This window comes from Micromesistius poutassou (assembly GCF_964030765.1).
Source record: "Micromesistius poutassou genome assembly, chromosome: 3".
Classification (NCBI taxonomy): Eukaryota; Metazoa; Chordata; class Actinopteri; order Gadiformes; family Gadidae; genus Micromesistius; species Micromesistius poutassou.
In genome coordinates this window covers 7,206,859-7,229,671 of record NC_140273.1, presented here as the reverse complement: position 1 = coordinate 7,229,671, position 22,813 = coordinate 7,206,859, and the positions used below count along the sequence as shown (strand labels likewise).

Here is a 22,813-nt window from a genome sequence, read left to right as displayed (position 1 = left end):
TATAGTAGTTAAATGTACTATTCATGAACCTATTTACTGTAGAGAATACATCAAAAAAATAATCCCGATTTTTGTAAAAGAATAAAGAATAACCATGGACATGAACACCATGAACAACATTTATTGTACTTTTTTTTAAATTACAACTAGAATGAGAAAGTTGGCACAAGACAAATACTTTAGTAAAAAAAGAACATGAATGCTTTGGTTTCCAGTTATAAGTGCTCCAGTTTACTATCACATGGAAGGAAGTACCGTTGGATCAGACTACAGCTCGTTTACCACTACCATGCAAACACCCAACCGAACTGCAACCCATCATGTATATTCAACACCGTCCAGCCATACGGCTTTGATAAACAGAAGAGAACGCCCGTCCCCCTGGCTCTTTGTCTTACAGAACACAAAAGCCTGTGTACATCCATGTGAAACAGCTGTTTTACAAACCCACACTCGTTCAACATCCAAATAGAAGCACTAAATACTGTAAACCCACAGTAGCCTACTTAACAGTAATCACGTTGTGGTTATTACATCTACAGTGAGGAGAGGATTTATGTCGGATCAACAGCTTTACGTAGTGAGATGTAGAATATGCCGTTTGAGCCCAGAGTGCGAGACGGGGTCGGTAAACAGATAGCGGGATGTAATAGATATGGCCCTAGCAACGGTGTGCTAACGGGAATCCAAACAATGATCGTCAGGGGAAGCCAAGCCTGTGTGTGATTGGAAGTTCATCGTATGATCACACTGATTAAAAACAATGAGTCTGAAGCGTGGCTCCCAGGCCACTGAATTTGAAATATGTGACGACCGATAATGTAAGTCCTGTCTCAGCTAAGCTTTGATGATGAATATTAAATATACTTAAATGTAGACAGAGGTATTTTTGTTTTGTACAAATGATGAATATACATCATCTTTCTTTATTCCTTGGCTGGACAATACGGAAGAGTTTATTATCGTGATAACCGTACGTCATTTTATACAGTCGATATTATCAAAATTATCATGACATTATGTCATCCTTTAAGAATCCCCCAAAAATGTATTACACACATTCAACACGTCAAACTGAGCTCCCATGTTTATCAAATAAATATATCAAACAATGTCATATTTCAGGCCATATCTTTTCAAGGAACTTCAACTTAGACAATAATTAAGGGCATCCAAACATGTTAATACTGTGTTTTGAAAACCAAAAGCGATCATATTTAGTTATCCCCCTGCTGTAACCTATTGGCTGTAGCTAAATGAACTCACTGGTACCAATGGAGATGACATAGCTGACAGCTGTGAAGTTTGTGAAACTTTGTGAAAGTCGTGGTTCAGGACTCTTCCGCTGAGGCACTTGGGGAAAGCTCCTGGAGAAAACAGGGAAATAGGAGAATAAATAGGAAGAAATGGCATCAACACACTGGTAAAGATGGTTGTATATGTCAAAGTGCCAGTGAACCAGGAATCTTGTTTTTGGTTTGTTTTAACCCTTGGTATGTCTCGTATGATCATAAACATTGTGATCTATGCTATTTTCTCACCTTTACTAAATCAATTGCGTAATGCAAAAACATTTTTATTGTGTGAGGTTACACAATAGCGATCGGATTGAGCCTGTCTCACTTATTACAGCACTCGCATTTGCAGTATTACAACTGTTACGAACTGGTTGTCTGTGGAGACACTGTTTCGGATCTATGGGAACAATTACTGCTTATCGCCTGACATGTCACCAAAGAGGACAATACAGAACTCTTTGAGATAGCCACTTTAACCATTAGTCTGTATCTCGATCCTGATCCTCAATCCAAATTCTGTATCCAAAGTCTGAGTCCAGATTGTGAATCCATCGTGGGAATACATGGAGAAACCACACCAACACACACACTCACAGACACAGGCACACACACACAGAAACAAACACACACACACACACACACACACACACACACACACACACACTAGGGGTGTAAATATTAATAGATTTGTATCGATTAATCGATTTGTAACGATTAATCGATTATACAGCCGACGATTCGATGCATCGGTTCGTCTGCTGTAAAAAATATTGAGTATCGAATCGTATCGAATCGAATCGTATCGTGGGGAATTCTGAAGTATCAAAAATAATTGAATCGTTTAATCGTTATCGGCTTAAGAAATCGATATCGTATCGAATCGTCATGAAGGCCGATTTACACCCCTTACACACACACACACACACACACACACACACACACACACACACACACACACACACACACACACACACACACACACACACACACACACACACACACACACACACACAGACACACACACACACACACACACACACACACAAAGCACCTCCTCCTGCTCCTCCTCTGTGTCGTCGTCGCTGACGACAGGCTTGGCTCGGATGCGGCCGGACCTCCGGCTGCGGCCCTTTCCTCGCTCGCCCGCCTTCTCCCGACGACCCAGGCGGATCTTCACCTTCACCGGGCGGGCTGCACAGGACACACACACACACACACACACACACACACACACACACACACACACACACACACACACACACACACACACACACACACACACACAGACACACACACACACACACACACACACACACACACACCATGACCATCGGAACACTCACTATGGCACTGCTACAGGCCAAGCATAAAGTGTAAGAAAACACTAGTGAACAAAATAAGTGTAACCACAGCAACACCATCATCTTTATGATTGGCTGAAACGCAATGACACTTGTTTGACCACAGATGGCGCGTGGTTCGTGCGGAGTAACTTTGGCGTTTGGTGCGTCCTTAAAGGAGTCCTGACCTCAATGTACCTCACTGATGACTCACAGCAGGACTCTCTACCCCCTAACCTCCAGGCATACACTGTTTAAACACAAACTAGCAAACAACATATAGAGAACCATTGAGACGCCAACAGTGATCACACACACACACACACACACACACACACACACACACACACACACTCACACTCTGTATCGGAGCCTTCCTCCTGCTCGTCCTCCTCTTCCTCGCTCTCCTCCCCCTCGCTCTCCTCTTCCCTCTCGATCTTCTGCCTCAGGCTGGTGAACACCGACTGGAGCACGATGGAGTCCTCATAGATCTGCACACACACACACACACACACACACACACACACAATGTGGTTTCAAAAGTAAAAAGAAGACATTTACCAGCCGAGAGCTGGTAGAAGTCAGAGCTGTGGTGGGAGTCAGAGCTGTGGTGGGAGTCAGAGCTGTGGTGGGAGTCAGAGCTGTGGTGGGAGTCAGAGCTGGTAGGAGTCAGAGCTGTGGTGGGAGTCAGAGCTGGTAGGAGTCAGAGCTGTGGTGGGAGTCAGAGCTGGTAGGAGTCAGAGCTGTGGTGGGAGTCAGAGCTGGTGGGAGTCAGAGCTGTGGTGGGAGTCAGAGCTGTGGTGGGAGTCAGAGCTGGTGGGAGTCAGAGCTGTGGTGGGAGTCAGAGCTGTGGTGGGAGTCAGAGCTGTGGTGGGAGTCAGAGCTGTGGTGGGAGTCAGAGCTGTGGTGGGAGTCAGAGCTGGTAGGAGTCAGAGCTGTGGTGGGAGTCAGAGCTGGTGGGAGTCAGAGCTGGTGGGAGTCAGAGCTGGTGGGCCTCACCAGGGAGCCCTCCAGGTTGAAGGTCTGGGCGTTCTGGAAGAGCAGCATGACGTCCCGCTCCAGGTCGGCCAGGCTGCGGTAGCGGTGGCCTCGGATCTTCTCCTGCAGCCCAAAAACACACCTCTATGTACACGGCCCACAGCCGCACACAGTGTCTGTGTGTGTGAGTGAGTGCGTGTGTCACTATGAGTGATAGAGTGTGAAAGTCTGTGTGTGTGTGTGTGTGTGTGTGTGTGCGTGTGTGTTGATCTCTGTGAGCGTGTCTGTTGGTCTGTGCATTTGAATTCACATTTGTGTGTGCGTGTGTGCGTGCGTGCGTGTGTCTGCACCTTGATCTTCCTGAAGTCCACAGGCCTGCGGATCAGCTCGTAGTACTCGGGAAGCTCCTTGCGTGAGGGCAGCTGAATGAACACCTCGCTCAGCTGCCGGCCGCTGGCGCTACGGGGGCGTGACGTCGTCAGCGTGGGACCACAACAGTGTGACAGTGTCAGCGTAAAGCCATGTCATGACACAGTGACACATGTAAGCACATGCATGTGTTGAGCTAGCCCCAAAATCGTTCCCAAACCTGTTCATGACCCCGTGTTAATTTTTTTTCGAAACTGGTACATGACGTATCCTCAAATATCTACGGCTTACAAGTCAGCAATCCCCTCGCCCCCCATACCCATACCAGGGGACCCCCAGCGGGGGTCCGGCCCTCCAGCGGGGGTCTGAACCCCTGGGCTGTCGGCCGGTCGGTGCGCCGGCTGCTGCTACCTGTCTTTGTACTTGATGACGGCCTCCACGATCCTCCTCATCTTCTTGGTGAGGGGGGCCGGGTTGGGGGACAGCCGCTCCACCGGGGGGCGCCCCCTCCTGCGGTGCCTCTTCCCCTCCTCGTCCGGGCCCCCCCGGAGGCCACTCCGGGAGGAGGAGCCGGTGGAGGAGGAGGAGGGGCCGGGGAGCTCCGGGTCCCGCTCCCTCCTCCTCTTGCGCGTGGTCTTCTTGTGGCGCACCTCGTCCTCGATCTCCTCCAGCGTCCCGTCCTCCACGGCCTGCCGGGGGGGGGGTCAGAGGTCGGAGGTCAGAGGTCGGAGGTCAGCGGTGCGCTACAGATGGGGTGCCGCTCTGACACTGATGGAGACGGAAGGCGGAGGCAGGACGAGGGATGCAGAACCCGTCCGGGCATCGGTGGACCCAGGCCAGAGGGTGTGTTCAGGAGAGAACCAGCCAGGCTTACACACACACTGACCCTCCCATGATGGTGGCTTGGTTCAAGCCCTCATTACACCAACCCTTCTGCTCTATGAGACTGGAACTCTGATTAAGGGCTCGACAAATTAATTGCCCTCACTTGACCTGACTTGATGCATTTCCTTCCCTACTAGATTTTATCAAAAGTAATATGTGGCACGTGAATTCAATTAAAATGTTCTTACTTCCTTAATTGCCAATTTAGCGAAAATATTTGTACGACGAACGAATGTCACAGATGGCGAGTGGTTCCTGACTCCTCCTCGTCGTGTCGTATTAATTCACATCCTCGTGTTCATTAGATGTGAGCGTCAACACGCACGGCTTATCCTTTTATTGAAACAGGGTTTGGTGTTCACACACCGGGCTACACCTGACTCTCTGCGTCTCCTCACCTTGAGCCACTGACTCTCCTCACCTTGAGCCACTGTGTCTCCTCCCCTTGAGCCACTGCGTCTCCTCCCCTTGAGCCACTGACTCTCCTCACCTTGAGCCACTGACTCTCCTCCCCTTGAGCCACTGACTCTCCTCACCTTGAGCCACTGCGTCTCCTCACCTTGAGCCACTGCGTCTCCTCACCTTGAGCCACTGCGTCTCCTCCCCTTGAGCCACTGCGTCTCCTCCCCTTGAGCCACTGCGTCTCCTCCCCTTGAGCCACTGACTCTCCTCCCCTTGAGCCACTGACTCTCCTCCCCTTGAGCCACTGCGTCTCCTCACCTTGAGCCACTGACTCTCCTCCCCTTGAGCCACTGACTCTCCTCACCTTGAGCCACTGCGTCTCCTCACCTTGAGCCACTGCGTCTCCTCACCTTGAGCCACTGCGTCTCCTCCCCTTGAGCCACTGCGTCTCCTCCCCTTGAGCCACTGCGTCTCCTCCCCTTGAGCCACTGACTCTCCTCCCCTTGAGCCACTGACTCTCCTCCCCTTGAGCCACTGCGTCTCCTCACCTTGAGCCACTGACTCTCCTCCCCTTGAGCCACTGCGTCTCCTCACCTTGAGCCACTGCGTCTCGGTCAGCGAGTCGCTGTAGTCCACCTCCTTGCGGAGGCGCGAGCCGCGACCGAACAGCTTTTCCTCCTCGTCCTCGCAGGTGAGCCGCTCCACCTCGGCGTCGTCCTTCAGGATCCAGGCCGGCAGCTCGTCCTCCTCCATCAGCCGGGGCCGGCGCCGCGGGTTACGGGCGTCCTCGCGGCGCCGGTCCAGGTCCATACGCTGGAGGGGAGGAGAGAGAGAGAGAGAGAGAGAGAGAGAGAGAGAGAGAGAGAGAGAGAGAGAGAGAAAATATATTGGAACATTTGAGTTGTAGTCCCTCCTAATTTTCAAGGCGTGTAATTCATTTGATAGAGCACAGATCATTGTGGATTTCGTCTGGTCCTTCTCTCCAGGTAGGTTGCTTGAAAGACACATTTTAAAGCAGCGTTAGCTAGACTAGTATTCTTGGATGTCTCATTGTTCTCAGGCTGGTTTAAAGGGGGAAGAGAAAAAGATGAGATGAAGACGCATTATGAAGCATCTTCCAATGGATCCTCTCTTCTCCTCTATTAACCTCTCTTTTCCTCTTTCATCCTCTCGTTTCATTGTAAATACTTGCTAAACGACACACTGATAAACGACACACTGATAAACGACACACTGACCATGAACTGTTCAAATTCCTCCTCGCTCCTGGCAATCATCTGGTTTACGGTCTCATCGTCTGGCACCTCATCCTCCTCCTAGACACACACACATGCACACATGCAAGCACACACACAGACTCACAAACAGGGCAAAACAGCTTTGCTTCAAATATTCCATCAGCTTCGACCCATTGCAATGTAAATCTCGTGATGCGCGTTGGGAACTCATCACTCGACGGCGGTGGAGGAGGAGGAGGAGGAGAGAAGGCGGACCACCCACCCAAGGACAGACACACACCTCGTCCTGCTCCTCCGTCTCCAGGATGGCCTGCAGGAAGGCCCGGCGCTCGTTGCTGGAGGACTTCTGGTCGAACATGCCCGCCTGGATCACCTTCTGGTCCACGTTGAGCTTGTACTTGGCCGCCGCCAGGATCTTCTCCTCCACGCTGTTGATGGTGCACAGGCGCAGCACGCGCACCTCGTTGGTCTGCCCGATGCGGTGGGCCCGGTCCTGGGCCTGCAGGTCCTGGGGAGAGCGGCGTACGGAGAGCGGTGTCAGGGTCCAGGGGGGGCAGGGAGGAATAGAAGGGACAGCAGTAGCTCAGGAGGTGGAGCGCGTTGGCTGGTAACCGCAAGGTTGCAAGTTCGATCCCCGGCTCCTCCTAGCTAGTGTGTCGAGTGTCGAGGTGTCCCTGAGCAAGGCGCCTAACCCTAACTGCTCCCGACGCACTGGCGGTCGCCTTGCATGGTCGACGACGCTGTCGCTGTGTGAATGTGTGAATGTGTGCATGAATGGGTGACTGTCAGGTAATATTGTAAAGCGCTTTGGATAAAAGCGCAATATAACGGCAGTCCATTTACCATTTAGGGACGACGCAGTGAACGGCTGAACCCAAATTAATGTCACGCTAGTTACATATGGATGCAGAACCTAAGAGCGAATGTTTGAGTGGAATTCTATGGGGAGCACGCTACAGGGTCTAGGTCAATGAAGTCTCGGGTCATGACCTGACCCATGACCAGACCTGTCCCCACCGGCTCCATGACAGAGCTGGTGGGGATTAAAACCTTGATTAACGTGGCGGTTGAAATGTACAAAGCGACATGTACGAAGACGCTAACACTAATCAGAATCAGAAAGAGTTCGTAACCAGGTAAGTTGTCATGTACGAGGGTTTCTTTTCAGAAGTGTGGTTGGGTAAGGGTGAACTCGTCCGCAATGACAAAAAAACACTGTACACATACGATAAAAAAGTTTATGAAACACGGTATATACATATCAAAACCTAAAGTATAGGAAAGTGTGTTCCTGGAAAAATAATCTGTTGGGATACGGGGTGATGAGGGGCGGAGTATCAAAATCAATCTTACTGTCAATCAGTACCAGTAGAAGCTGGGGTGGGGGGGGAGGGTCCTCCTACCTGGTGGGGGTTCCAGTCCGAGTCAAAGATGACCACGGTGTCAGCGGACTGCAGGTTGAGGCCCAGGCCGCCGGCCCGCGTGCTGAGCAGGAAGATGAAGTACTGGGAGTCGGGGTCGTTGAAGGACTTCAGCAGCATGCCGCGGTCGTCTGCCTTAGTGGTGCCTGACCCCAACAGGATGATAACATACATATAACATCCTGATGATGATACACCTATAACAACAGGATGATAACATACATATAACATCCTGATGATGATACACCTATAACAACAGGATGATAACATACATATAACATCCTGATGAACATCCTGATGATACACCTATAACAACATGATGATAAAACACATATAACATCATGATGTTAATACACCCATAATATCATGATGATGATACACATATAACATCATGATGATAATACACCCATAATATCATGATGATGATACACATATAACATCATGATAATACACATATAACATCATGATGATGATACACATATAACATCATGATGATAATACACAAATAACACATGATGATAATAATACATATAACATCATGATGATAATACACCCATAATATAATGATGATAATACACATATAATATCATGATGATGATACACATATAACATCATGATGATAATACACAAATAACACATGATGATAATAATACATATAACAACATGATGATAATACACATAATACAACATGATAAAATACATATAACATCATGATGATAATACAGATAAATACAGACACAACATGATGATAATTCTTTAGATATAATGACGAAAGCACGATAACACACTCATGCACACACAGAAACACGCACACACACACACACACACACACGCCGGGGCAGCCCTCTCACCGTCCAGGCGTAGGTATTTGAAGGAGCGGTAGGCGAAGTAGTCCTCCATGATGGTCATGAGTGTGGTCATCTGGCAGAACAGCAGCACCTTGTGGTTGGTGGCCTCCAGCTTGGGCAGGATCCGGTCCAGAACCTCAAACTTACCCGACGCTCGGTACAGGTCAGGCCTGGGCCCAAAAGAAACACACGTGTGTTCCAACTCTGGGTGTGGGAACCGGTCCCCAAACCCGTATAAACACAGGTACAACTTTGACTGGTGAACTACATTGTAGTCTATACAAATGTGATATAGTAATGTTTTTACTTTTTTATGAAACCTTTATTTAACCAGGTAAAGTTGAATTCATTACAGAAAGCAGAACGGATCACATGGATACAGGTTAAATACTAACCCCTGGACTATACCACCAGAGAAGCCTAAATGCTCGGAAAATGACTCCTGAAAAAAACACAATTTGTATTCATCATTTAGTATCATGTTTTCATTTGCCTGCTGTCAGCCAATCAACCATATCCATTACTTAATTATTATTATTTTGTATTTTTTGATAGGCGGCAATGTCATGGTTAGTGTGTTAGTGTAGTCCTGGGTCTGTTATTAATTCATGACTGTCGTACCTCTATCTGCTGGAATATGTAGGGGTGGTTGCAGATCTTCCTCAGCTGCATAATGGTGTTCATGAGAGTCTTTGTTCCTCCTTTGCCCTGCAGTGCAAAAAAACAATGTTAGATTGAGACGTAAAACAGCCATTTCAGCCGAGTAAAAAGACAAATGAAAATATTAATGAAAACAAAGAAATAAAGAAAAAAAAAAAAGGCATATTGCTCTGCTGACTATATTTAAGTTTCCATTTATCTTTTTGCTAAAAGGTGCTGGAGCTATGATTTAAGAGCTCTCATTCGAGTATAACTTCATGTTAATGCTTTTGCCAACCGTCAGTTATTAGTGAGTGAAGTCCACTGTGAGAATAGCAGTTTTGAGTATACCTCGCCGGCCTTTTTAACTTTTTTAGACTGCTCCCAATTTATTTCTGACCAATCAGGGTATCTCCTCTGTGATTGGTCCTGGGAATCAATCTTTCCAGTAAATCACATGTGCCCCTCCCCAATGGTGGCATAAACGTAGGGAGGGAGTGAGCAGAGAGGGCGGGGACGTGTTTTGGGTAGTTGAGTGACAAAATCCTGCTCTTCTCCTCTCTCTCTTTACAGCTCCTGAAACCTCCCGACAGCAGCCACGGACGCTTTAAACGGTGCGGCGCGCGGCGGAGTGAGCCATGTGTGCCGGCAGAGTGAACCGCGTGTGCCGCGTGACCTTCTTGTCCTTCTCCGAGCCGTCGGTGAGCAGGATGCCCTTGGCCTGCATGTGTCGGTACAGCACCCTCTGCAGAGCCGACATGTCGCACTTGATGACGTACTCCACCTGGGCGGGATCCAGAGCAGCCGGGGGGAGAGAGGAGGGGGAGAGGAAGGGGGGTTGAGGAGCCACGATAGAAAAAGAACAGAACGGGAGAACATCAGATACGGGGTGTATGTGTCATTTTTTAAAGGTAAGCCTCACCTTCTCCGGAAGCTGCGCCTCCACTTCCTTCTTGAGCCTCCGCAACAGGAAGGGGCGGAGCACCTTGTGCAGGCGGCGAATAATGAGGATAGTCTCCTCCTCGTTCAGATCCACCTAATGATGTGTGTTTATATGTATGTATAAAGATATGAAAAGAGAGAGAGAGAGAGAGAGAGCAGAGAGAGAGAGAAAATTGAATTTAAAGTCCACAGAAACCCGGATCTATGGCGGCGGCGCACAGGAGTCTACATATGTCTGGAATAAGAGAAGGCGAAGCCGATCCACCTTTGCATTCTAACTGCATGGACATGATCAGCTCAGCAGACCGTACGCGGTCATGTGGTGTCATGCAAACGGACAGCGCGGGGCTAACACTCACGCTCACTTTCTCCCCGGTCATGGCGAAGGGGGCGTTGAACCACTGCTCGAAGGTGCTGCAGCTCTTGAAGATGGTGGGCAGCAGGAAGTTGAGCAGGGCCCAGAGCTCGGGCAGCTTGTTCTGTAGCGGCGTGCCCGTCAGCAGCACCCGCCGCGGGGCCAGGTAGTGGGTGTTGAGCACCTGGGTCAGCTTACAGTGGTGGTTCTTCATGCGGTGGCCCTCGTCCACGATCATGTACTTCCACCGGATCTGGGCGGGCGGGGAGGGGAAGGAGCGGGGATGGGAGAGAGGAGTGGAGGAGAGGAGGGGAGCGGAGAGGAGGGGAGGGGAGGAGATAGGAGATAGGAGAGGAGGGGAGGGGAGAAGAGAGGATGGGAGGGGAGAAGAGAGGAGGGGAGGTGTGGATGGGCGAGGTGGGGAGAGGAGAGGAGCGGAGAGGAGGAAGGGAGGGGAGATGAGAGAATACTTATGATGCTATTCCTTCTTTTGAAAAACCTAGAAATCTCAAGATGGATGGACAGAAAGCAAGGAGACAGCCCATAAGTAATGCCTTTTCAACCCAAAACAAAAGACTTCTTGCCCATTCTCCTCCCATGACCCTGAGTAGTTCTGTTTTCCAAACCAAAACCTGAGCCATTGTTTAGGGAGACAATTGCCTGACCTACAACACCCACCTGGTAGCTCGGACAAGAAGCTTATATGACAACATGTGAGCATATGGAGCATAGCAGCAGATGACCAAAGAGGACACTCGGGGATGCAGTTCAACTATACAGGCGGCAGCACCTAGGAGAAAGCACTGAGACGCAGCACAGAGGGGGTGTCAGATTGGGCGGGGTCAATTTCATGAGTGAGTGTAGTTTGTCTGATCATTGATCATTAATTCCTCAGTGAATTAATGAGGGTGACACTGAACACTCAAGATTTTGCATGGATCTGTACATTTGTCGGTGTGCGTGTGCATGTATGTGATTGTATGTGTATGAGTGTTTGTGGGCATGCACGCATGTGTGTGTGTGTGTCTGAGTGTGTGTGTGTGTGTGTGTGTGTGTGTGTGTGTGTGTGTGTGTGTGTGTGTGCGTGTGCATGTGTCTGTGTGTCATGTAAACTGTGTGCCTTACCTTGGCCAGGATCTGCTTGTCCTTGATGATGTACTCGTAGGTGGTGAGCAACACGTTGAACTTGCCGCTGCGCAACTGAGGTACAAAGGCACGCCTAGCAGCAGGAGAGCCCTGCAGGAGAGAGACAAGAGAGGGGTTCATGAACGGGTCTGCAGGAGAGCCCTGCAGATGTTTGCCATGTCAGTGGCAGCATCCTGGCCAGAACTGTTGTCCGGAAACTTAAATCCTAAAACCTTAAATCCTTAAAACCTAAATCCACTTGGAGGGGGGACGTTTTTATTAGTGGCTTCCGTTTCTCATGTCACGCTCAGTATGATGTCGTTCACGGGTCTCACCTTGAAGGACACCTTGACGACCGTCGGAGCCCACTTGTCAAACTCGCACACCCAGTTGGAGAGGGTTCTGAAAAAAAAAAAAATAACACAGCATCTCACTCTGTTGTCACAACCAAAAAATTTATGCAGAATCAGAACGGATCCATGGTTCTTGCTCTGTGTGTGTGTGTGTGTGTGTGTGTGTGTGTGTGTGTGTGTGTGTGTGTGTGTGGTGTGTGGTGTGTGTGTGTGGGGCCCACGAGAGAGGGACGATGATGAGGTAGGGCCCGTTGAGGCGCTTGTTCTCCATGAGGTAGGTGATGAGGGCGATGGTCTGGATGGTCTTCCCCAGGCCCATCTCGTCCGCCAGGATCCCGTTCAGGTTGTTGTTGTACAGAGAGACCAGCCACTCCAGGCCTTTCACCTGACACACACACACACACACACACACACACACACACACACACACACACACACACACACACACACACACACACACACACACACACACACACACAGACAAACATACACGCAAGTGATTAGTGGGTGACCAGTGCTACAAATATATATTTTTGTCCAAATCTAGATTTAAATGTACAAAGTATTAAAAAACTTAAAGACATTAATGGACTCCATAGGCTAAACGGCTGCAATAATTATGACTGGCCGTTTTGTGTGACCGGGACTCTTCAACCCAACGTTCTGGCCACTCCCACTTAACCTGAGGGTAGCAGGCAGAGAAAGTGGATGCCTCCACAGCAATATGTCTATGTTTGCTTACTTCTGATAAGACTCAAGTCTATTTTGGTCACTCAATTCAAAACAAAATTTAGCGTCTGTCCCGACACGGCCGTGTGAGTTGGGCTCCACACTAACTATAAGCTGCTCGCATTCCCCCTCCACCCCCCGTCTGGTTGTGGGGGGGGGGGCGGGGGAGGGTCTGCTGGGTGCTGGCGGTCACCTGGTACTGTTTGAGCTGTCCGTTGATCAGCAGGCTGGACTGTTTGTCCACCTGCTCCGTGATGGCGTGGGCCACCAGGTAGTAGGACTGGAGCCCGCGGGCGAAGGCTGCGCTGCCGTACTCATCGTCCACGTCCTGCTTGGCGTGCCTGCAGAGGAACACCGCCTTTACTGTCAGGCACACAACACTACGTGTTGCACAGAAGCAGAAAACCGGTATGGTTTAATGTTGGTAATGTAGTGGTATATGGGTGGTGAAGGTATGGTATAATGGTGGTAATGTGGTGGTATATGGGTGGTGAAGGTATGGTATAATGGTGGTAATGTGGTGGTATATGGGTGGTGAAGGTATGGTATAATGGTGGTAATGTGGTGGTATATGGGTGGTGAAGGTATGGTATAATGGTGGTAATGTGGTGGTATATGGGTGGTGAAGGTATGGTATAAGGGTGGTACTGTGGAGGTACATGAGTGAGGTTATGGTATAATGGTGGTACTGTGGAGGTACATGAGTGAGGGTATGGTATCATGGTGGTACTGTGGAGGTACATGAGTGAGGGTATGGTATCATGGTGGTACTGTCGAGGTGTATGGGTGGGAAATCTTACTCTATGATGTGGCGGACGTCCACCTCAGACACGTCCTCGCAGTCGGGATCTGGGATCTTCTTCTTCTTCTCCTCCTCCACCGGAGCGGTGGACGGCTGAGGCTCCTCCTCTTCCTCCTGCGGGGGCCGAGCGTTTAAGACCACACGTTACGTTAAACAACAGCCATGCTTCTATGGCTGTCGCCATTGTGAGGAGACTCCTATAACCTTGATACCATAATAGGGAAGCTTCCTTGTGATTTATTCATTTTGTGTAAGCTGGACACCCTATAACCAGGTAGCATTTCTTGGCATTGAGACACAGCATAGAGGATGGACCCACCTCCTCCTCCTCCTCCTCTTCCTCGCTGCCTTCGCTGTCTGAGCGCGGGGCCATCTCGTAGCTATAGGAACACAAATGTATCCTATGTTTAATAATACTTCATGTGTACTCAAATGTGTTCTTAAAAGGTACCTGTAGCGCCTTTAAGTACAGTGCTTACAACTAGGCTGAGAAAATATGTGTGATGATTAGAACAAGAAGACCCACAATAAAGACAAGGAGAACAACTGACAATCCCAATTTCAAGAGTCCCTCCCTCTCCCTTGCCTCTCACTAGACCCATGTAACTGAAGCATGCTTGGAAGTGTCTCCCACCCTCGCACCAATATCCACACACTCAAAGTACGCCACGTGCCATGCAGTCCTGAGAACGCCCGGGGATCCGTACAACTTAAAAGAGTCATACACAGAGAAGCAAGAGGGAGGACAGCAGAGTAGTAAACAGAGCAGCTAGAGCAGGACTGGGGGGTCCGTGTCTCACCCTGGGTTCATCTCCAGCCAGTTCTCCAGCTGGCTGGCCTTGGGGGCGTCCACGCCGGACAGGATGTTGCCGCTCTCCACGTGGATGACCTTCACCGGCAGGTCGCTCATCTGACTGCTCTCGTCCAGCGGCTGTATAAATAAAAGACGAAAACACGTTGGGTACAATACTAACATTGCAACATAACAACCTCATTACATCACTACACCTTAAGGCCACTCGCTCACACTCAGCTACAGGTGAGGTTTCGTTACACCTTAGCCAAATACCGTCTCTTTTCTTCAACATCTGCATCGTGTCGCTGATGATATAATCAGTAGGCCCTGACGCAGTACATTTTAGCGCTGCCAGCACCGGCACCAGCCCGGCTCACCTCTCCATCGGGGCCCAGGGCAGGAGCCTGTCCTTCTGCAGCCTCCAGCTGAAACACACGGCCCACCACAACGCCGCATCGTCACACATGGCGGTATGAAGCATTGTTTATGCCACCATGTGCACACAGCGTTGTTCAATATGTTCAACATAATGTTGAACATATAGATAGACAACTAGATGATGTGCTCGAAGCACTGCAGACGAGTATTTTATTCGCAGCTTATCGGGTCGTTATAAACCAATAATATTACAGATGAAAGTAACTGATGGTTGGGGGATGAGCTAATGAAGCAAAAAGAAAATCAAACTCTGGTAAGACCATCGGTGTTCAGAGCACCAACACAGAGCACTGCACCCCGAGCGTTACCTTCTTCTTCTTCTTCTTCTTCTTCCTCTCGCGGAGGGCCTGCACGGCCTTGTGGGCGCGCACCAGCTCCGTGAGGTTGGCCACGTACTCGTCCGTCTGCTGCAGCAGGTAGGCCAGCCGCTTGTCCTTCTTCTGGTCGATCAGCTTCCTGTAGCCCTCCTCGTCCTCCGCCTGGCACACACACACAAGCATGCACGCCCGCCCGCCCGCCCGCACGCCCGCCCGCCCGCCCGCCCGCCCGCCCGCCCGCCCGCACGCCCGCCCGCACGCACGCACGCACGCACGCACACACACAGAGACAAATGCAGCGTGTGTGTGAGTGTGTGAGGTGTTTATGTACGTACAAGTTGTTGCAATTGTACCTTGTGTGTTTGCACCATGGCCACTCAAAGCTTGGAAGAGTTAAGGTCACCAACGTGCACACAGACACAAATATACACATACAAACACACACACACACACACACACACACACACACACACACAGGCCACGCAAGCGCGCACACATGTGCACACACAAACAAACACACACACACACACACACACACAACACTTTGGCAACCATTCAAGGTAAAGACTTCTCTACGTTGTTGAGAGCGATGGTGATGTATCCTACCACACACATCTGGCTATAATGCCCTCCCTCCGTCACACACACACACACACACAGTGTCCCTGGCCTCCAGACCTCCTCACCATGAGCCTTCTCATCCGCTCCTTCTCGATGCGCTCATTCTCCTTCTTCTGCTCGCGCTCTGTGTTGGCGTGGTATGTGGCCACCGCCTTGGTCAGCTTCTGCATCTTCCCTCCGATGGAGCGGTGGAACTCCTTGAAGTCCTTGGCGTGCTGCAGGATGCTGTTGAGGTACTCCTGGATGGGGGAGAGAGAGAGAGAGAGAGAGAGAGAGAGAGAGAGAGAGAGAGAGAGAGAGAGAGAGAGAGAGAGAAATCATCGGACAATAATATTATGGAACAAAGCAACAGCAAATGAGAAGAGAAGAGGAAAGAACAGAATTAGAAGAGATAGAGAAGAAGAAGAGATACGTGAAGAGATATGTGGAGAGGAGAGGAATAGGAGAGGTGACAAGGAGACGAGATGAGAAAAAAGTAGGAGAGAAAGAAGAGGAAAAGAGAGGAGAGGATAGGAGAGGAGAGAAGAGAGGGGAGGAGAGATGGAGCGGAGAGGAGAGGGGAAGCATGTAAAGAAAGAGAAGAGACGAGGAGAGAGAGAAGAAGAGAGTAGACAGTGTTCAATAAATCTCCTTCCAGCGGTGCTGTGGTCACATCCCCGGGGCGTGCGTCAGGTCAGTCACCTGGTGCTTCTGCCTTCGTTTGCGCTCCTGCTCGATCTTCTGCTGCTTCTCCAGTTTCTCCGTGATGCGGGCCTCCCGCAGGGACTGACGCTTGCTGCGCTTGTAGGCCTTGTGGTCCAGGGCTGTCTCCAGGGCCGTGTCCCGCCGCATGCACACCACCACCTCCTGACGGAGCTGCAGCGCGCACACGCACGCACGCACACACACACACACACACACACACACACACACACACACACACACACACACACACACACACACACACACACACACACACACACACACACACACACACACACACACACACACACACAGATAAATACACAGGCACACACACAGAAACATACGCAGACACACACACACACACACACACACACACACAGACACACACGCAAGCACACACACACAGGCACGCACGCATACACACACACACAAACACGTGTTCAATGAGAACCTCTAAAATAATTCTTGAAGATAAGGTGTTTGAGGCTAGATGTTGAAGAATTTATTGTAAGTTTAGATATTAACACATAAACCAGAAGCACACAGACATGCAAACACGCACACACACATTCATGGACTCGTCCCTTTTTTCTGTGTATTCCATTGTTTATGTTGATTGAAAGCCAAATTAATCTAAATGGTTGACATGGCTTACTTTCACCGCCAGTCACGGCTCTCTTCACTGTGATTGGCTTACCCCACCGGTACACTCTGGCCATGAGCATTACCTGCCTCTGGAAGGTGAGCAGGCGCAGGGCCTTGATCTCGATGGTGGCCTTGGTGCGCAGGTCACCGGCCAAGGAGCCCGGCAGGTTCTCCAGCTCCGCGATGCGGTGGCTGATACGCGCCTGCAGCCTGGGACACCGGTACACGGTTCACAACACACCGCGAGGAGGACCTTCCTCCGTGACCTACTACTATCAGACCAGGTCGCCTCCCTGTCGGACGCCTTCCCTCTGCTAATGTCACCGAGGTCAGAGGGCTGCAGTAACAACAACTCCTTATGTAAATGATCCCCGCAAAGCACCCAAAAATGTTTACTAGAGTGTTTGAACTTTGAACCCAGAGGAGGGGCGGGGCTGGTTAATCACACTGCTCAGACGGCCTGGCCCTTACATTAGACAGCATACTTCAGGTAACGTAGTGAAGAAGTACTTCCTCAACATGGTTGTTGAACCCAGTGTTCAAATATAATCACATGAAGAAAAACATAGTTAAATAAAAATGCATTAAACATCACAGAATCCCATTTGATTGGAAGCGGTTCTACAGCCCTATGAGAGATGGACACATGCTCCCCAGTGCTCTGTCGTGCTGGTGTGACTCTAACACACAGAGCCCGGTACCTGATCTCCCTCTCTTGCAGGATCTCCAGGGGGTCCAGGCCGCAGGGCTTCTGGATGGGCGTGACGCGGTTGGGCTTGGCGTGGTGCGGCATCATGGGACCAGGCTGGGCCGGGTGCCCGGGGGACTGGGTCTGGGGGGCCATGAGCGGGGAGGCGGCGGGGGGCACGGGGGGTGGAGCGGGGGAGGGCCGGCCCGCGGGCTGCGGAGGGAGGAGCTTCTGGGGGAGGCCCGAGCAGGGGGCCGCGGCGCTCACCAGGGGGCCTGGGGGGGGGAGACGAGGAGACGCTGCGCTGAAACCCTGGGAGTGAGTGCAGTTTAACATTGCGACATGCTGGGCTGGATTCAAGGTCAACTGACAAAGGACACACCGAGAAATGTATACACTTATACCTGAACCGTAACCCTAAGTTGTAGTGGAATGGGCTGAATGTCATGTTACGTCATGTTTGGAAAATAAATCCCTTATATTATAAGAGAATATTTCGCCTGTTTGTCAACCCAAACAGCGGGCCAGTTCTCGGCAATTATTTCTGAAACATGAAGTTCACACCCAGTTTACTGTAATGTAAAGCTACCTCCACATACCCTCAGACCAAGTCTTGGGTGGACCATTGGGGTTAGACCCCTGGATTCCGGTCAGGACCCCTAAGGGTCCGTGTGGAGGCATGTGGGGTCCCATCAGTCCTATGGACACAACCAACACCCTGTTGAATACAACTTGCTGTTTCGTGGCTCCATCTTTGTTCATGGGTGAACCAACACTAAAGTCTACTCACCGTGGGCTCTGCCGTAGCCGGCGAGTCCCGGGCACGGCCCAGCGGGGCCCCCGCCCGGGCCTACCCCAGCTCCAGGGGCCAGGCTGGGGATGGGCTGTTGCTGCATGGGCCTCTTCCCCTGGACGGCCATCTGGAGGTGGTCTGGCAGGGGCTGCCCACGAGCCAGCATCTTATAGGCCATAATCTGGGCCCTCAGCTGCTGCAGCTGGGTCTGGTTGAACGGGGTGGGACCGGCGGGGCCCCCGGGACCCCCAGGCCCCCCGGGGCCCATGGATACTAGGCCAGGTCCCAGGCCGGGAGCACCGGGGCCCAGGCCGGGTCCGGGTCCGGGATTGGGTCCAGGGCCTGCGCTACCAGCGGGTCCCGCTCTGTTGTTGGGACCACTGCTCTGTGGATCTCCGCTGGAGCCGTCCAAGGGGGTGAGACCAGAGCCAGGGCCGGTGAAAGACGAGGAGGAGGCTGAAGATGGAATGAGAGGACCCGATGGAGGCCCATTGGAAGGGCTGGAGTGGTCCGAGCCCCCTAGTGGCGACTGGTAACCTGGGGAAAACGCAGCCCACAGAGAGTGGATGTCAAGGTCTAACAGCATCACAGAGTTATTCCTGGCAGTTGTCCGTAGCAACGATAATATCAAGCCAATGGTCATTCATGTAATTTAAGTACAGAGCTGTTTTTTTTGACACTCAACATATTTGCACTTCTACATAGATAGATAGATAGATAGATAGATAGATAGATAGATAGATAGATAGATAGATAGATAGATAGATAGATAGATAGATAGATAGATAGATCGATCTTGCTTTGCTTATTTTGAGTCCCTGCAAAGGCCGGTTGCTAGTCTAGTTATTTAGAAGACAACTGCAACTTTAAATTATGATGATATATTTCTACATTTAGTGCCTAGTATTTAAGTCAAGCATGCATGAAACATATACTTGTTTGATGCTAGGCTAGGAAAAGTAAAACAGCCTTTGTTGGCATATTTACAGGCCTAGCGTTAGCTGAGTGGTCAACATCTCACACAGCACTGCTTCAAAGAGGTGAGACAGGTTTACCCTGAGTCTCTCCTTCTCAGTAAAACCCAAGACAGTGAGTCACATAATCTGGGAAGCAAACCAGGTGAGTTACTCCTACACAGGTTTATAGGCCCACCTCCCACTCACAGTCAGGCCCTACTGGGTTACACCACATACACACAGTACAGCCATTGCACTAAGCTAGCCAGCTCACCAAACCTCAACCAGTACCTTCTAGACAAGTGGTTCCTCCCTACAAGTGTGCTTTAGTGCAAGACAATGCCCTAAGGCATGCAAAGATGAGGGTGCGGCCGTAGCTCAGGAGGTAGAGCAGTTTGAATGTTACCGGAAGGTTGCTAGTTCCATCCCCGGCTCCCCTTAGCTGTGCGTTGAGGTGTCCCTGAGCAAGATACCTAACCCTAACTGCTCTCGATGAATGAGCTGTCGCCTTGCATGGTTGACACCATGTTGTGTGAATGTGCGTATGAATGGTTGTACGTCACTTTGGACACAAGCGTCAAATAGCTAAAACGCTAAATACCCTAAATCTAACGTAACATCTAACTGACATAAGCTTCTCATACAGTTGCTACGATTTCATATGACACATGGCCCGGCAACAACATGTTTTTCTGTTTCATGTTTCACGTCGTACAACATCATTAATCATTTCAATACATATTAGACAAATAATGCCATAGCCATACAGATTTTTAGAAACCAGTATCCATGTGATACTATTTTGGTCTGCAGTGTGAAAAAAATGCTAATAACTAGTAATGTCCTGGTGATGTGCATGAGATTTTTCCAGGTGCGCCTTAGACGACAGAGTTAAGGCACACCGGCTGGGAACCACTGGAGCAGACAGTAGTCTCCCATCCCTCCACAAGGACCTTGGTAAACAGGCATGCAGCTCCTACCTTGGGAGTGTTGGTCCAGAGGGCTGGGTGGGGGGCCCATGCCACTGTGGCCCCCCTGCCTCAGAGACCCAGCCTTCAGCTGGGTGAACCGGCCCTCCTCAGCCCCGCTCTTCTCATGCAGTCCCTCGATTGGCTGAGAAAAACAAGGAGACGGTACTGTTAACCTCGACCAATGGGCACAGAGCTAAATCGAATAGCAGTAAGGTGGAGTTGACCCCAATGGATTTCTTACAGGATGGTAAGTGTTGGTAGTGGCTGATCGATGTAATGGTAGTTGACAGGCATGAAGTGAATATGTTCATGGTAAGACCAGCCCACACTGTATGGAATCACACTGTGATTGGCTGGCTGCACAAGGTTAGAGATTGTTGAGTTTAGGTAGTAGGTTAGCGATGGTTCAGTTTAGGTATTATGTTAAGAGATGGTTCATTTTTGCATTGGGTTACATCACATAAACAATTATTTAGCGGATGATTTTGTCCAAAGCAACTTAGAGTAAGGGCATTCAACGATTAAGATTAACTGCAAGAATCATTTATGTGATACAACTTCAAAAATGAGCAAAGCAACCGCAGTGTAAGTGCTATGATACTTAAAGAAGAGATGGAGACAGATAGAGGCAGATAAAGACATATAAATAACCTGAGACTTTATTTTTTTTGTGATGTTGAATTTTGGTATCAGGATAGCAATGGTTAACTTTAGTATTAGGTATATACAGTTAGATTAAGGGTTAGGCTACAGGTGGTTATGTGTAGTAAGGGACATATCGCCAGCCAATCACAGAGCGACTCCAGGTAGTGTGGGCGTGTCTTACCAGGACCTGTGGTCAGAGGGCCTGTCTACTGCTTACTTTGTGCAGCGGGTGCAGGGTGTCCAGGCTGTACCCAGAGGGGCCCGACGGAGGGGCCCCTGAGGACGGAGGACCGGGGCCATGGCCCATCATACTGTGAGTAGAGCCAGGGGAGGGGCCAGGGCTGGGGCCATGCATGCCCCCTGGAGAGGGGCCTGGAGCTGGGGAGGGCCCCAGACCCGGGGAAGGACCCGGGCGAGGGGTGCCCCCCATAGCAGGGTCCGGAGTCGACATGGACCCCGGGCTTCTGGTTCTCAGTGGGATGAGTGGGGAAAGAGGGAGGAGGGGTGAAGAAATAAAGGTATACATTCATTTACTAAGACAGAACTTTTGACGCACATTGGTAAAAATCAAGGTGAGGGAATATTATAGCACTTAAGGTTTTCTGTTGCACTCATATAAAAGGTATAAAGGTATTATTCTGTTCTACAAAAAAAGGTAGGCTATATATATGAGGTGGTGTATAGTTTAATCCAAATGTTATTCAAAATACCTAAGTCAGCCCTTGGAAATAATGGATAAATTACTGCGTTGGCAAACACTAGAGATCTTAATCATTAACAATTCATCATCATGGCAAAACCCCAGGAGAGCGCTTATCCTCATGCGACCTGCCGGCTAAATAACGCAGTCGGTCAATATCTGAAGAATGTATTAATTGTTGTCTGGCGCCTATCAGGTGCAGAGTATTTACACCAGCGCTGATCTGCACCAAATCTTTTGATTCGCACACACAGCTACACCAGAAAGGGCGTCTGTAGCTGAACTTGAGCCTCGGAGGGAATGATCGCAGACCATTGGCAGAGAAAATCCTTATAAACCGTGAAAGGCTGTCTAGCGAAATATAACAAAAAGGGAATGGCGGACTGTGCTTGTGCGACAGACCTACCAGCGTCAATGGAAGGCAGTCCTGTTGAAAGTCTGCGTTCCTCTGAGTTGCTATTAAGTCTATAGGATAAAAGCGCAGTAATTTTCGCAATTAGTGCACTCCCCCCTCTTTGTAATCTGCCTTGACGGTTGATTTGTTTCACCGACGTGGCTCGAGCGCCCCCCTCTCAGCTGCTGTGACCGAACGGTGGAGTCGCTGGTTCCGACAAAGGCGCATGCGTGCGCATCTGTTCAATCTATGCAGGTTATGAAGGATATCACATGTTTTTATGTTTGTTTTTTCCACACAATTTATATATTCTTTAAATAAATGACAAGTGATTGATTTTGTACTGAGATGAAAATATTGCATTACAAGTCAATACCAATTGCACATGTTACTGCCTCACTTCTACACTTAACTCTACTTATTTTTGAGTACTTGGTTGTT

General features: G+C 49.9%; 1 protein-coding gene across 1 annotated transcript; it reads right to left on the bottom strand.

Annotated features, from left to right (window-relative positions):
• Positions 1–1,331: 1,331 nt before the first annotated feature.
• Positions 1,332–21,729, bottom strand: LOC311341338 (transcription activator BRG1-like; the record flags this gene model as incomplete). The annotated part of the gene is made up of 33 exons (XM_084466244.1): positions 1,332–1,367; positions 2,350–2,489; positions 2,997–3,129; positions 3,638–3,739; positions 3,967–4,075; positions 4,397–4,674; positions 5,867–6,085; positions 6,511–6,588; positions 6,773–7,018; positions 7,914–8,077; positions 8,783–8,949; positions 9,175–9,221; positions 9,401–9,487; positions 10,095–10,202; positions 10,341–10,454; positions 10,720–10,968; positions 11,841–11,951; positions 12,176–12,242; positions 12,415–12,578; positions 13,116–13,263; positions 13,723–13,838; positions 14,044–14,104; positions 14,525–14,655; positions 14,898–14,945; positions 15,267–15,437; positions 15,962–16,135; positions 16,578–16,751; positions 17,309–17,435; positions 17,927–18,188; positions 18,513–18,611; positions 18,704–19,243; positions 20,643–20,775; positions 21,496–21,729. The coding sequence occupies 33 exons, from the start codon at positions 21,727–21,729 to the stop codon at positions 1,332–1,334; spliced, it is 5,037 nt and encodes a 1,678-aa protein (XP_084322370.1).
• Between the last annotated feature and the right edge of the window lie 1,084 nt (positions 21,730–22,813).